Source organism: Coenobita brevimanus, chromosome 82 (genome assembly GCF_032717465.1).
Source record: "Coenobita brevimanus isolate Jiangsu-jjx chromosome 82, ASM3271746v2, whole genome shotgun sequence".
Lineage (NCBI taxonomy): Eukaryota > Metazoa > Arthropoda > Malacostraca > Decapoda > Coenobitidae > Coenobita > Coenobita brevimanus.
In genome coordinates, this window is record NC_137035.1 from 2,693,306 (window position 1) to 2,710,000 (window position 16,695).

At 42.2% G+C, this 16,695-nt stretch overlaps 1 protein-coding gene across 1 annotated transcript in view; it reads right to left on the reverse strand.

Moving 5' to 3' along the window:
- LOC145409657 (substance-K receptor-like) overlaps window positions 1-16,695 on the reverse strand; it is an 80,567-nt gene that overhangs the window by 32,701 nt on the left and 31,171 nt on the right. The window contains exons 6-7 of the mRNA XM_080280008.1: window positions 11,148-11,216; window positions 9,425-9,714 (exon numbers count right to left, since the gene is read on the reverse strand). Of these exons, the coding sequence (XP_080136134.1) occupies window positions 9,425-9,714; window positions 11,148-11,216 (359 nt within the window). The remainder of the gene's footprint in view (window positions 1-9,424; window positions 9,715-11,147; window positions 11,217-16,695) is intronic.

Consider the following 16,695-nt stretch of genomic DNA (forward strand, 5'->3'; position numbering starts at 1 on the left):
TGGCGATACTGGGATGATTTATAGAACACGGTACCTAACAGTAAGGTGTAATAAGCAAAACGAATCGCATAGGAACAGGTGTTAGGGAGCTTCCTCAACCAACGAGAATACGGGCCAAAAAAAAAAAAAAAAATCTTCCTGACGAAACCATGGAAGGCAAAACGTTGATGCGAATTTTTTTTTTTTTTTTCCCTCTGCTTTTGGCCTTTTCCTCATTCATATTCTTACACTCGTTGCTGCTTTCTAAATAATCCCCACTTGTACACTTGCTGTAAGACTAGATGGAGTACTGTTATTGTAGGTGATAATGCTCTTGTTTTGGTGGTAGTAGTAGTAGTAGTAGTAGTAGTAGTAGTAGTAGTAGTAGTAGCAGTAATTGTTGTTGTTGTAACAGTGGTAGCAGTTGTAGTAGTAGCTGTAGTAGTGGTGGTAGTGTTAGTATTTACTGTTGTCACTTACTAAAGGTGCCGTAGGAATCAGGAGTTATTCCCGTATTTCTCCCAAGAATCCTACATTACGAGTACATAAAGTTGAAGTATCCTGCAACGCATGAAGGAGTGATATGTCAGGGAGGTGAGTGTGGGGATGTGTAGAATGAACGTGGAGGTGAATAAGGAGTTTGTGATGAATGTGGTAGTATATGAAGTGCATGTGATGAGTGGAGGGTTGAGTAAGGCATATGTTATAAACGAGGTGGTGTGTATGAAGTCTGCGGTTGGTGTGTAAGGAATATGTGATGAATGGGGTAGTACACAATTTTTGAATGTGATGATGAGGAAGGAGTATGTGATAAATGGGGTAGTACACAGTTTCTGAATGTGATGATGAGGAAGGAATATGTGATGAATGTAGTATTATGTAAAGGGTATTGTATGTGATGTGGTGGTATGAAAATGAGTGAGTGAGATGTTGTGTATGGAATGTATAATAAATGTGTTGGTTTTATAACGAATGTAATGAACGTTGTTGTGTATAAAGGGTATGTGAGGAATGTGGTAGCATGTAATAGTATGTGATGAATGTACTGGTATATAAAGAGTATGTGAAAAATGCTCCTGTGTGAGTAAGAAGTATGCGATGGGTGTTTTGCTGTGTATGGCAGTGTTGCCATATAAGTCTCCTCTTTAGATCTATTTTGGCAGGTAGTGTTGTCATAAAATGGATAGCCTTTCCGTCAAGCTTATACTGTGTTGTCATACGGCGCTTCACGATATCCTTTCCCTCAAGTTGTGTATTGGCAGATAATGGTGTCAAAGTACATGTTTTGCCAAAGTCTTTCTGCCAAATCCATCCAGTATCATCTTGAGACGTTTTCAACAGTTCTTCCATCAAGTTGTATTTTTTGAAGCCAGTTTTGTTACACGATAAAACTTTCCCTCAGGATCTGTGTTAACGATGTTTCATGATAACTTGTGGTTGATGGGAGCAACCGCCATCCACTCACCTGATGTAGTACAACCCTCAAGTGGCTCGACACTGAGTGACAAGCCAAATGGTTCCATGTAAGCCAGAAAACGATTTACTAGGTCAGGTGCTAACCTCATAACCAGATGACGCTTAGTGGTTCAGTGGGTTTAGGCGCCCCCAGCGGATGGAGCCCATAGGGGTTTACAGAAGAAGACTGGCTGAGGCTTGTTACTCAAATACTGCTACTCAGGGGCGAACAAGGCTGGACAATTTAGCCTTAAATGTCGAAACTGAGTAGCTTTGCCCCTGATCGCTATGCTCCTGATGGGCAGGTAAGGACTTGGTGATAGATAAATTGGTAGATAGATGCGCGATAGATTTTCCGTCAGGTTCTATGCCATGAAGGACTGAATGATAGATAGTTAGACAGACAGGTCGTTTCACTATAAATTTTTTCCGCCGAGTTCTACACTATGATTCACGATAACATTTCCGCTAAGTTCATACATTAAGATCATACCCTTTTTCATGATAATTTTTCTGTCAATCTCTTGTATTTTCTCCGGTAGTAATAACCTCGCCAAAGTATGATGAGATGTGGACTTTGTGACTCATTATTATGCATTGCTGTTGCATCGTTTGAGATTGCCTTATCAAGATCATTAGGAGAGAATATTGAGGTGCATTGATCAGTGTGTCATGGAGAGAGAGAGAGAGAGAGAGAGAGAGAGAGAGAGAGAGAGAGAGAGAGAGAGAGAGAGAAGGGGGGGGGGTGAATCCTTGCCAAGATTGGATTACTACTTTAGAAATTCACGAAAATCTACATACAGAATATTCCCTGCTCTCTGCGATTGCATTTGATGAATTAATTTATTTATATATCCACAAGTACATAAGCCAAATGAAATAAATAATAGTGATCCTCTGGGGAGAAGGAAGGTGAGACCATGGATGAGATGGAGGGATGAAATAGAGAAATATAGGAGTGAGGGGTGTGTGAGCTGGTGGGAGGGCAGCCAAATGACAGGACAGGATGACAAGAATTCAATTTGTCTGTGACTACCCTTTACGGGAATAAGGCGTCTGGCTATAGATAGATAGATAGATAGATAGACGGATAGATAGATTTTTTTCTCATTCCACTACGCCTTATGGTCGAGTATTTAGAAAACCCCTGGTTGGAGTAATAGTTTGGAAATGCTAATCGTAATAGTAACAGTGGTATTAGTAACTTAAGATTCCCCCCCTCTGCGATTGAGAGTAGTAGTAGTAGTAGTAGTAGCAGTAGTAATAGTAGTAGCAGTAGTAGTAATAGTAGTAGTAGTAGCAGTAGTTGTAGTCGCAGTATTATTAGTAGTGGTGGTGGTATTAATAGTAGTAGTGGTGACAGTAGTGGTAGTATGTAGCTGTGTATTGTGGTGGTTGTGACTGCAGTGGTGGAAGTTGTGATGATTATCGTGGTTGTGGTGGTGGCTATAGTGGTGGTGATGATGACTATTGATTTTTTGGTGGTGGTTAAAAAGTGTGGTGGTGGCTGTAGTGGTAGGGGTGGTGTTGATTGTTGTTTCAGCTGTGGTGGGATGTGGTAGTGATTACTGTATTGATAGTGGTGGTGGTGGTGGTTGTGGCAGGGGGATTTGTGTGGAGTGGTGATGACTGTGATGATTATGATGATGGTGATTGTAGATGCTTGTATTATCCACCCCCCCCCTTGATTGTGGTGGCAGTGATAGTGATGATAATGCCTTTCTTAAATCATAGTGTAGTGATTGTTAGAGTGGTGATAGTTGTGGTGATGTTTGTGATGGTAATAATGATAGTGTGTGTGTGTGTGTGTGTGTGTGTGTGTGTGTGCTTTCATTAACAAAAACTACGATTCCCTTAGCTGATTGTTAGACATTGTGGTTCTGATGATGAATGCGATAATGACGATGATGGTGATGATGATGATGATGATGATGATGATGACGATAGTGATGGTGGTGGAGGTTATGGTAAAGGAGGTGATGATAATGATGAATGTGGTGGTGGTAATGATGATGACTGTGGCTGGACTGTGGTTGTGATGATGAAGATAGTGGTTGCTTTATAACTTGGACTCTCCCTCGATGCTGTTAAAGAGGTTGTGGTGGTTCTGGATGCTGTGGTTGTGGTGGAGGTGGTGGGGGTGGAGGCAACACAGCTCTCCCCTCCCTTCCGTCAAGCTTACTTCCCGTCCATTCTGTCCACAACGCTCACCCACACTGCTCCTGAGAAAGGGGTACATGGGTAACTTAGGAACGTAGTAGTCGTAGTCGTAGGTGTGGTGCTGGTGGTGGTGTGGGTGGTGGTGGTGGTGGTGTTGGTGGTGGTAGTAGTGTTGGTAGTAGTAGTAGTTGTAGTAGTAGTAACAGTGGTGGTGGTGGTGGTGGTATTCTTGTAGCGGTAATAGTAGTAGTAGCAGTAGTAGTGTTGGTGTTGGTAGTATCAGTAGTGGTAGTAGTAGTGGTTGTAGCAGTAGTTGTAGTAGTAGTGATAATATCTATGGCAACAATAACTATAACTGTAATAATAATAATCATAATTATCATCATTAGCACCATCATCATCATCTTGGGTACTTTTCCCTCTTAAGGATGGGACGAGGTTGGTCCCAGGCAGCAAGAAAAACGAACATTATAGGTGGGGAATTATAGGTCACTAGCAGCGGTACTCTGCGTTGTCCGGACCGAATAGGCGAGCACTCTAATCCTATTTGTTCGAGTTCAATCTTTCTTTCTACTCCAGCAAGACCATGTACCTCTTATGCTTTTGAGGAAGGATTATAAGAGGTCCAGGAACTTTTTATTTCAGCTTTCGCAGACTAACGCAGAGTCTTTGTAAGCACTTCTTTACTATTACCAGTGACCTCAAATGACCTCCGACAGGTGACCTCAAATGACTTTGGAAGTCAACCTCACATAGCCTATGTCCGAACTGGAGGTCATGTGAGTCTCCATGCCAAAAATTTGGCTGCGGGGGTACCTGGCGTTGCCCTGGCCAAAAAGGCTAACACTCTACTGGTGACCTCAAATGACCCAGATCTGAATTTTGACCCCCCTAAAACCATCCTTGATCTTGAATTTGGCTCTCTCTTATAGACTTTTTGTTTTTTCTTGGAAGGAAAGGTTTGCAGGCTCCTGGCCTTTGATTCCTTTTTCTTTGCATAAAAAAAAAAAAAAATCCTTGAGTCACCCTGATTCAGAATATATATGGGTTTGAGGGATCTCTGGCCCTTGGTTTGGGCGTGATTGAAGGACAGACAAACAACGCGGCTCTTTTATACATACAGATCTGTTCTGACCTAACAGAGATCCCTAACCACTTTCAATTCGGTTGATGGCTAAGTGTAGTAAGAGTGGAGGATTGAATTACTTATTATCCAAGGAGACTCATTCCTGCCTCATAACTATTGACTTAATGGATCTCACGTAACCGCGATATTCTGTAAAATTTGAAGTATGGGTCTGATTCAAGTCTAACACTTTAATACAAACAGACTGTAACAGTAACAGTTAAAAAAAAGGTATATATATTTTTGCACTTTTCAAAAATACCATGTAATATTATTCACTATCATCCTAAAACAGTTTCCCGTTTTTTTTTTTTTTAATGGAGATAGCTTGAGACTGTAATATTAGTAAAAAAAAAAAACACTGAAGTTTCATTTCGTAATTCAACACGTTTGTGAGGACAGAAAGTTAAATTTTCTAGATTGAAATTGGCATGATGTGTAAAGAGATACAATTGCTGTAAACACATTATAGAAAACTGGCGAGGTTTCTCCCAAGGAGGAATACCTATTCAAGATCCATGTTGTTATTACAAAGCACATTAATACACTACCACTACTACTACAATTACTATAACTACTACTACTACTACTATTATTACTACTACTACTACTACTACTACTACTACTACCACTACTACTACTACTACTCGACAATAACAATGCGTGAGGGAAAAATGGCGAACATGCTCTATTTAAAAAGCAGAGGCAGTGGAAGTGTAGAACAACTTGCGCCCGCCTATACGCCTGAGGGGAAGGCAAGACGGGGGAGAGATATTGTGGACAGGAGGCAATATGGAGAGATATGGAGATAGAGATGGGGAGATGAAACGACGAAGAGAGAAGTTATATGACAAATGAGAGAGGGTGGAGTTGGAAAAAAATGAGATGAGAGAGAGAGAGAGAGAGAGAGAGAGAGAGAGAGAGAGCGAGAGAGTGAGAGAGAGAGAGAGAGAGAGAGAGAGAGAGAGAGAGAGAGAGAGAGAGAGAGAGAGACGAGGGGGGGGGAATAGGAGCGAAATTTTTTGTCAGCAAGAATAAAGAATAAAGTGAACGAAGACAGAAGGCTAAGAGTCCGTATTCTCGTCGGTTAAGGAAGCTCCCTGGCGCCTCTTCCTTAGCGATTTATCTTTGGATCCGACAGATTAATATAATGTTGTACGATATTTATAAAGACTATTGTTGTGTTACAGTGATTTATATAACACAAAAGAAGATAGCAAAGTGTAATAAGCAAAATAAATCGTCTAGGAACAGGTGTTAGGGAGTTTCCTTAACCGACAGGAATACAGGAAAAGGATCATCATGGCAGCCAATTATTTATTTCTTGTCTCTCTACCCCTAAAATATGACTCGCAACCATCAAAATTACAACCAGGTCCCCATTTGTAAAAGTGGGGAAACATACTTTGCCCCACAGACTGATCGGCTTGAGAATTGACATCGGGTTCTTTAGGCTACGAGATTTACGTGCTAACAAATGCAAACCGACTCCCCTTGCAAATGAAAAGTAGAAGGGAATTTTTGTCCTCTGCTACACACGTGAGCTTTGAATGGAGCAGAGGAAAGCTTTACATGCTATACACGTGTGAGCTTTGAATGGAGCAGAGGAAAGCTTTATAATATGCTATACACGTGTGAGCCTTGAATAGAGCAGAGGATGGCTTTATGTGGTCCAATATTTCACTGGTATATTGGCAGGCGGGGAAAAATGAAAAACGAGCACCATGATTGCTGGATGGGATGGATATAGACTTTTATTTACTTTTTTATTTATTTATTTATTTTTTCTGCGTCCGTCTCTGTTTTTTAGTTCTCGAAACACCTGTATATGTTGTCTTAAGTTCCCTGTAACCTTTTCAACACGGTGACGTCTTTGTTTCATTACCTCCGCCGGTGAAGTTGGAGGACGTATCGTATTAGCCCATGTCTGTCTGTGCACAGGATATCCCAAAGCGTTGTTATCAGATTTCAGTGGCATCTCTCTGTCTCTGTCTCTGTCTGTCTGTCTGTCTGTCCGTCTCTCTCTCTCTCTCTCTCTCTCTCTCTCTCTCTCTCTCTACCACAGTAGTGCGGTCGGTAGGCATTACCATTAAAGCCTTTTTGTCACCAAGTTCATAAGTTCAAACATTACGGTTCACAGCACTACTTATCTTGGAATTAATCCCTACTCGGAAACGTTAGGTACTGAAGGGTTAATGACCTTAGCAGTTACAGCTGTTTTATAGTATCTGTAGTAGTAGTTGTAGTAGTAGCAGCAGCATATCGAGTAACAGCAGCAGAACCACTTTCAATAACATTCCAATTGGATTTTATTCTGGGTAAAATATTCAGCTTGTGCCTGGCATGTACATCCTGCCCCCGAGGGATTATAGTGGATTATTGGATAACACTGTGACCTTTTATTTATCAAACTACTCTGTCAGATTGCGCTAGTGTGTGTGTGTGTGTGTGTGTGTGTGTGTGTGTGTGTGTGTGTGTGTGTGTGTGTGTGTGTGTGTGTGTGTGTGTGTGTGTGTGTGTGTGTGTGTGTGTGTGTGTGTGTGTGTGATGAAAAAGCGAATTTCTTAGTATAAATGCTGGACTGGAACAGGGCTATGTCAAGTCTCCCTGGTTACTCACTATATATACTGTATGGGTGGTGTTACAGTGCAGATAGTGTTATTCGGGATACATGTACTGGACGTGTCTCCCAAAGGCCATCTGAATGTATATGTGATAGTGTTCCGCCTCGCTGCTGCCCACCTTGAGTATGCATGAGCGTGTACGTTGGTATCTTCAGGCACGATCCCAGCGCGCGCGCGCACACACACACACACACACACACACACACACACACACACACACACACACACACACACACAGTGTCCAGGATGCATAAGCATTCATGCCTTGTCCTCTGCTCCGTGCATGTACTGTGTGTGTGTGTGTGTGTGTGTGTGTGTGTGTGTGTGTGTGTGTGTGTGTGTGTGTGTGTGTGTGTGTGTGTGTGTGTGTGTGTGTGTGTGTGTGTGTGTGTATTAGCTGAGTCAATGAATGGGGAGCCAGGAACTTTTTAACTCAAAGAAGACCTCATTTCTTGCCCTCTTCAACCGCTTGAATTTCATCTTCCAACTTCAACTCCTTCAACCTCACTCCTCCGACAACTCCAATCTCACCCTTACAACTTCAATCCGTCCAACTTCTCCATCTTTACCCTCTCCGACCCCTCCAATCTCACCCCTCCAATCCCTCCAGCCTCACCCCTCCAAACAAAACGCCTTCGACCCCTCCACCCTTAGGCCCTCCAACCCTTCAAACCTCACCCCCTCCAACCCCTCGAACCTCACCCTCTCTAACCCCTCCAACCTCGCCCTCTCCAACCCCTCCAACCCCCCTCCCTAATATCCCCGTCATATCTGAACGTCCTTAGTATTCTGCCACTGCAACCGTCTCTGAATCATTTTCCTTTTCCTTCTTCTTCTTCTTCTTCTTCTTCTTCTTCTCTCTCTCTCTCTCTCTCTCTCTCTCTCTCTCTCTCTCTCTCTCTCTCTCTCTCTCTCCATCTATCTATCTATCTATCTATCCATCTTTCTATCTCTTTTCCCACCTGTTTTTTTTTTCCTACCTATGTTCTAACCTGACAAAGATCCATAACCATTTTCAGGTCATTTGTTGGTCTGGTGCAGTCAGACTGGAGGGCATATTTGGCTATACTCTATTCACTTTAACTTCGCTTAAAATTTCCATCTCTATGTCCTAAATACTGAGTTGTGATAAAAGATTAACACACGAAAATCACGCTAGTCACGAAGAAGTACCTTATAAAAGGAGGTAGAGCTGAAGCGTTGCCCTTTTCTGCCACTGAGCTACGAGAAATAAGCCGCAGTGGGACGAAAATCTGGGCCAACTTAAGGTGAATGAACTAGTGTAACCAAAGACTTCTTCCTCGTTGAACTTCATGTAATCAGGAGTCTTCATTTAGGTTGCGGGTGTAGCTCAGTTCCGTCCTATTAAAACAAACAGACTACAGCAACAAAGGCTCATTTCCTCTTCACTACTAAGGTCCGCGAATTTCCTGCAACCTCGATTAGGTATTCCAGTTGCGAAAACGAAAGAAAAAAAGTTTCATCAAATAACAACAAATCGTGCATTGCCCTCCTGGTGCTCTCTTCCCCTTGTGCCTCGTGTGTGTGTGTGTGTGTGTGTGTGTGTGTGTGTGTGTGTGTGTGTGTGTGTGAGAGAGAGAGAGAGACAGACAGACAGACAGACAGACAGACAGACAGAGCAGAATGATGTCCTCCGAGGGGTTACTTTGATCACTTTTAGACGCGTACGAAAGCTGGGATGAAGTTGCCGTGCCTCCACCAAGACAAGCATCTCCACAAGCGTAATGAGAGAATGCACCTGTAATCCCTCTTCACTCTTACCTATTGATCTTAATTGCCCCTCCGATACTTTACAGTGTGGAGCTGGAGGTATGCCCCCTTTGAGGCAAGGACTAAATTATGCAACCTTACCTTTAACTATTTATTCCACTGTTCCTCTTTCATTTCTCTTCTCCCTCTTCCCTAAGTTCACGTTGTCATTCATGTTATCTCAAAATCTCTTCTCCCTTATATATCTCTTCTCCCTTATATTTCTCTCTTCGTCTTTATATTTCTCTCTTCTCCCTTACATTTCTCTCTTCTAACTTTCACTCCCCAGTAAATTATTGGTCTCCCTTACCTGTTGGTTCTGCTTGCCCCTCTGGTACTCCCGAAGGCTGAGCTGTAGGTATGCGCCCTCTGAAGCCCCGATGAATGCCTTAGTTGCAGCTGGTATTGCGAGAGACGTGGGCTACAGCAGGGCAGCAGGTGGGAAAGGACTTGCAGGTACCCTTGGCGGAATTTGGTGTTCATCCAGCACAGAATGATGGGGTTGTAGCACGCGTGGGACATAGCCAGCCAGTGCAGGGCAAACCACAGGTGCGGCGTGTGCTTCCATAACTTAGAGGTGTTCACGAAATCCAGTATGACCTAGGGAGTAGAGAAGAGGAAAGATTATTATTATTATTATTATTATTATTATTATTATTATTACTGTCGACTGCATGTTCATGAAATCCAGTCATAATCGAGGCTTTACGACAATCAACAGCATGAGCGCCGTTTTGACAGATAATTATTGCTAAGTCAATCTTTCCCTAATCGACGAACTGCAGATATCATTCTACATCCAAATCTCCAAAGTTCGCATCATGTATTCAATTTGGACGGTGGGTGTTAGCGTGGAAGTGGTGATATGTGGAGGTGTGTAGGAGGACTACTGGGTCATGGAATGGGCCCTGAAGCCTTTGCCCGGAGTCAGACAAATTAAAAAAAAGAAAAGAAAAAGAAAGAGAAAAGATACATCTGAGAATAGGAAACAAGCTACCTCACCTAACGGGTACTAAGCAAAATGAATCGCTTAGCAAAAGGTGTTAGGGAGCTTCCTTAACCACATGTGATTACCGCCCCATGTGCAAACGAATGCGGCACACACACACACACACACACACACACACACACACACACACACACACACACACACACACAGATAGTGGCTTTATCGAGAGGGTTTATATTTATTACACAAATGCAAATAATTCCAGTTAGCTACGACATTCAAATCCGCTTAATGAAACAGTCGTAGTATTTAATGGCAAAAGTAATTATAAATGCGCTTGGCTTTCAGATATTCTATAACAGCAATTATTATCTCTCTAATAATTTGTCTGGGTGGGAAATGAGCCCTGGTTGATGATGATGATGACTGATGATGATGATGGTGGTGTCCTGATGATGATGATGGTGGTGTCCTGTGTGTGTGTGTGTGTGTGTGTGTGTGTGTGTGTGTGTGTGTGTGTGGTTACTTACGCTTAGAATCCTTGGTATGATGATGATGATGGTATAAAAGAATAGTCAGTGTGTGTGTGTGTGTGTGTGTGTGTGTGTGTGTGTGTGTGTGTGTGTGTGTGTGTGTGTGTGTGTGTGAGTATTTATTTACGCCCAGTTCATGTTGTTTATCAGACAATGACATAACCTAACATAAATGATTCCTAAAAAGTACAGAATAGGGATAATAACAAGAACTACTACTACTACTACTACTACTACTATTATCATTGTTATCATTATTGTTATATTTATCGTTATCATTATTATTATTATTATTATTATTATTATTATTACTATTATTATTATTATTACTGTATTATTGTTGTTGTTGCTGCTGTTGTTATTGTTATTTTAAAAGGTGTTAAGGGCAAAGCTAGAGAAGTACAAATACTATACCTTACTCATGCATAACCTCACCACAACCATAAAACCGGGAAAGACCAAAGAAAAGAAGGAGAGGAAAAGTAGGAATAATGAATACAAAAAATAAATTAGGCTACAAAACAGAATGTACTGTAATTATGTGTACTAACCATGAGTACGTTGAAGGGTAGCCAGCACAGGGAGTACACCATTACAACCGTTAGTGTCATCCGTATCATCTGACGAAAAAGGGACAAATTTTTAGAAGTATATCATCATCATCATCATCGTCATCATTACCATCATCATCATTATCAGTTGCAGCAGTAGCGTAATCTTCCTCGCAGTATTTAGCAGCTAGAGATGGAAGATCAGATAGATACATAGATAGATAGATGTACAGATAGATACATAGGCAGACAGGCTGGTTAACAGAGGCATAATTAGACTGACTGTTTGATTGATGGACTGACTGACTCACTGTTTGATAGACAGGCAGATAGATAGATACATTGGCAGAGAGAGAGAGAGAGAGAAGGGGGGGAGAGGGATTCTGCAATTTAATCCCAACACGGTACACACCAAAGACAAAAGAGCAATTTACAAGAATAATATTTAAGCAGCTTTCCTCCTCTCTCTCTCTCTCTCTCTCTCTCTCTCTCTCTCTCTCTCTCTCTCTCTCTCTCTCTCTCTCTCTCTCTCTCTCTACCATGATCCCTTTGTCATTTTAACCCCTTCCCTATCATTTGGTCTTTTGCAAATTAATACACACAGAGAAGGGAGAAAAAGTGAGCAGATGGAGAGAACACTTTAAGGAATTATTGAACGTAGAGGATGGAAGTAATGCGAGTATAAGTGGCTGGGGAATGGCAGGGAGAAGGAGGGAAGTGAGAAGACAGGAAGAAATCAGTAGGATAGAAGTTGTGGAAGCAATGAAGAAAGTTAAATCAGGGAAAGCCCCAGGAATTGATGGAGTGTGTGGTGAAATGCTGAAGCATGGGGGAGAGATAGTAGTAGAATGGATGTGGAAGATGTGCAGATTGGCCTGGGAGGAAGGTAGAGTCCCGGAGGATTGGAAGTCAGGTATAATTATTCCCTTGAACAAAGGAAAAGGGGAAAAAGAAGTGTGTGGTAATCATAGGGGCATTTGTCTTCTTAGTATAATAGGAAAAGTGTATGGTAGGATACTTATTGACAGAGTTAGAGAAAGAACAGAGAAATTAGTTGGAGAAGAACAGGGAGGCTTTAGGAAGGGAAGAGGTTGTGTAGATCAGATATTTATTCTCAGATCTTTAGTGGAGAAGTTTCTAGAGAAGGGAAAGAAGTTGTATGCGGCTTTCATGGATTTGGAGAAAGCATATGACAGGGTGGATAGACAAGGATTGTGGAAAGTGTTAAGAATATATGGAGTAGATGGAAAGTTGTTGAATGCTGTGAAGAGTATGTACGTGGTGCGAAGGCTGCAGTGCGTGTGGATGGTGAACTAAGTGAATTTTTCTCTTTGAAAGTTGGTTTGAAGCAGGGATGTGTCATGTCTCCATGGTTGTTCAATCTGTACATGGATGGGGTAATAAAAGAGGTACAAGGTAGGGTAGTGGATGTTGGAGTGGCCCTGGTGAGAGAGGATAGTGTTTGGAAACTCCCTGTACTGTTGTTTGCAGATGATACTGTGTTGCTAAGTAAAGACGAAGGGGAGCTGCAAGGCTTGGTGGATGAGTTTGAGAGAGTGTGTAAGAAACGGAATCTAAAGGTGAATGTAGGGAAGAGTAAAGTGATGGTCTTTGAGAGAGGTGAAGTCAGTGAATGTACAGCGAGGTTGGATGGTGAGGAATTGGAAAATGTGAGTACGTTTAAGTACTTGGGTAGTGTGATGAGTAAGGATGGAGGTTTGGAGGGTGAAGTGCTTGAAAGGGTACAGCAGGGAAGAAAGGTTGCTGGTTCCTTGAAAGCAGTGATAAGAAACAGGGAAGTGAGCATGGAAGTGAAAAAGTTACTACATGACAGTATTGTGATACCAACTCTAACATACGGAAGTGAAGCTTGGACGTTGTTGGAAGGACACAAGTCAAGAGTGAGAGCAGTGGAAATGAGTTATTTAAGAGGAGCCTGTGGAGTCACATGGAGAGACAGGCTGACGAATGAGGATATAAAGGAGCGTTGTGGTGTTGATGTGGATGTGATAGGAAGCGTTATGAGGAACACACTGAGGTGGTTTGGCCATGTGGAGAGGATGGAGGGTGGAAGACTGACGAAGAGAGTGTATGTGAGTGAGGTGGAGGGGGAAAGAGGGAGGGGGAGGCCGAGGATGAGATGGAGGGATGGGGTGGAGAAGTATATGAGAGAGGGGGGTGTGACCTGGGAGCAGGGCAGTGAAATGGCGGGGGACAGGGCGACTTGGAGGCGATTTGTTTGTGGCCACCCCAAACGGGATTGAGGCGTCTGGCAATAGATAAATAGATAGATAGATAGATAGAATAGTTCTTGTGCTGAAGAGGTTAATGGAGTCTGTTTCTAATCTTTTCGTAACTATTGATCTTAAGGACCCATGTAGTCTATCTATCTGTCTATTTATCTATCTATCTGTCTATCTATCTATGGCCAGACGCCTTAATCCCGTAAAGGGTGGCCACAAACCTATCTCCTCCATGTTGCATTGTCCCCTGCCATTTCGTTGCCCTCACCCCAACTTACAACCCCCTCCCTCATATACCTCACTGCTCCATCCCTCCATCTCATCCTCGGTGTCCTCCTCCCTCTCCCCTCCTCCACCTCCTTCACATACACTCTCCTAGTTAGTCTTTCACACTCCACCCTCTCCACAGGCCCAAGTAGTGAAGAGGTTAATGAAGGTTTTATCTAACCCCTCCAAATCTAAAAATCCTCGACCAGTGGGAAATATTGCCTGACTTGCCTGAATAAAGTTACTTCATCATGCATCGTTCATCTAAAAGGAGGCTGTATATCTTTCATTATTTTATACACTTTTTCGTACAATCACTATTAAAACCTCAGTAAGGAAAGAAGTTATATTTCAAAGCTAATAACACTAATGGTACCTAAGAGAGACGCCTTCACGCGGTGACAATCGACGTAGCCGATCGACTCAGCTGTGAGATTGAAAAAATGTCCCTCATCCCCCTCTATATTCCCGGAAAGGAATCTAGTGGCCTGCAGAAGGGTAACTTGAGCCTGCAGTTCATCGGTTCACATTCTACTGAGTCAGGCGTTCCAGACACCTCTACAAATATAGTTTATTGTGTAATGGTGTTTTTCCGTAGAGAGTGTTATACAGGAGCAGGGTTTCCTGTATTTCTCTGTTGCTCGTTAGTGAAAATATTTCTTTGACGGGAACATCAAAAGATTCACCTTCGTTATCTCCTCCTCCTACTCCTCATCATTTCTATTTCTCTCCACACTTTCCTATTCCTTCCATACCTTTCTCCCTCTCTCACAGCTTCGTCTCTGCCTCTGTGTTCGTCTGTCTGTCTGCCATGTGTGTGTGTGTGTGTGTGTGTGTGTGTGTGTGTGTGTGTGTGTGTGTAAGATCTGTGTTCGTCTGTCTGTCTGCCATGTGTGTGTGTGTGTGTGTGTGTGTGTGTGTGTGTGTGTGTGTGTGTGTGTAAGATCTGTGAGGTTTCTAAGATCATTGTGGTACGTAAGGTCTGTGAGGTTTGTGAAGTCTGTAAGGTCTGTAAGGTCTGTGAGGTTTGTAAGGTCTGTGAGGTCTGTAAGGTCTGTGAGGTTTGTAAGGTCTGTGAGGTCTGTAACTATGAGGTAAGTAAAGTTTGTGAGGTTTGTGAGGTTTGTGAGGTTTCTTCTCCATACCTTCCTCTCTTTCATCCTTTTACTATTGTGACTCCGTTTTTTTAACCATCTCTTGACGATTTTTTCAGCTTTAGAGAGTGTTTTTCAAGCGAGATGGGTTAGATAAAGCCCTCATTAACGTAGTTTGTAACACAGCTCATTCCTATGCTGAATAAAATAATAGTGGCAGTAAAAGTGATGAACGTAAATGCCTCTCTTTTACTCCCTAATAGAGAGGAAGCTGTCATAAGCTAAATACACGTTAATGGCAATCATGAAAAGTATAGAGACGTGATCTTACTGGCAAGCTTATTATCCTCTTAAAACAGGGTCAACACGTGTACATGCTGAGTCGTACCACCAGTTTTCCTTCCCTGATGCGTGTGGCGGAAGGTGTTTAAGGAAATTGGACTGTCTGAGAACCAGGCACTGTAGGGTACGAGTTGTTTATCCCTTTCAGCCAAAGGACGTACCTATTACACGTGTCGTGAAAAGCCAGGTACTGTATATGAAAGCGAGGCGTGCTGACTTCTTATTATCTTTATTGCATCTACAGGGATGGCGAAATAAAATGTTTGTTTCTAATCATGTCACTCTTTCACTCACTGATGCACTCAGTTTCTGAGTCACATCTTGAAGAAGAGATTCCAAATCTTATGGGAGGAGTGTTAGGAAAGCCTCGCCTGTAAATGATTATTTCTTTCCCGTCACAAATTTGCAGGGGAAGGTGTGGATATCAAAGGTGTCTTTTGTCTTGTACTAAACAAATCTTAACCTAGTCCGTTCGATGAACTATTTTGTATTTATTCTTGCCTTCACCAGACGGTTTTATTTAATGCAGCCTCTACCCTTGCGGTTCAAAAAGACTCTCCTAACCTGACCAAATTCTTGTAAAAATACCAAGAAAAAAATGGAATTGCATTTTTGCTGCCAGTTTGGGATCAGTGGGTGGACCAGGGTAAGGACACAAAAAAGTTGATCCTCAGGAAGACCCAGTTACGCTGCTCTGCTCAGTAGCCTGGAAAATTCAGTTTCGCGGAGGAAGGCAGAGGAAAATGGCAGGAGCATTCGGACAGCCAATTTTCTGATATACAGGGTCACAGTGCATCCACACACGTCACCCTCCTCTCTTCCAATGTGTCAGTGTCAAAGGAATAGTTTTAATATTCCCGGAATTCATTTTGTGCTACCTGGAATCATCTTCAACAGCGGGCTGATTGAGAAGTCTTCATGATTTTTACCAGAAAGAGAAGTGGCTATAAAGTTTTCTCTTCAGTGACTCCACATACTACCGATTCCCCGAGTCCCTGAGAAATATATCATAACCCCCAGCTTCGGAATTCATTGGTTAACGTTGTTGTTGATGATGATGTTTTTCTTGTTGTTTTAGCTTTTGTTTATGTTGTTTTTGTTACTGTTCAGCCCACATCAATCACAGCCAAGCAGACCTGTAGACCGCACGTAAACAGCTGCCCCTATTTGGTCGTCCCATGGGATCCCTTCACCGTCTCCTGCGTGATGGCAACTGCTTCCTATGTTTTTTATTTATTTATTCTTTTTAAGCTGGTTAACAAAATTTGGGCTAATGGTTTTTAATGTCCCATGAGTGTAGAGTACGGAACCAAAGTTTCTCTAGAAATTATAGATTATTTTACTAGTTGTATTCTTAAAGGGACAACGAACCGTGATGAAATATAAGCAGGAAACCCTAAAATATTTCCCTACAATCCAATGGCGTCTTTCTACAGCTTCTTCTTCTTGTTACCAAACGATTTCGTTACCTTAGAAGGGTACCTAGGAGTGAAAGAGATAATAAACACTGCAATCTAACCATTTCAGTTCATTTACTCTCCTTTAAGATAAATATAATCGTCTGAAGATATGAGGAAGAAAATATTAAAGGACAACTTAATT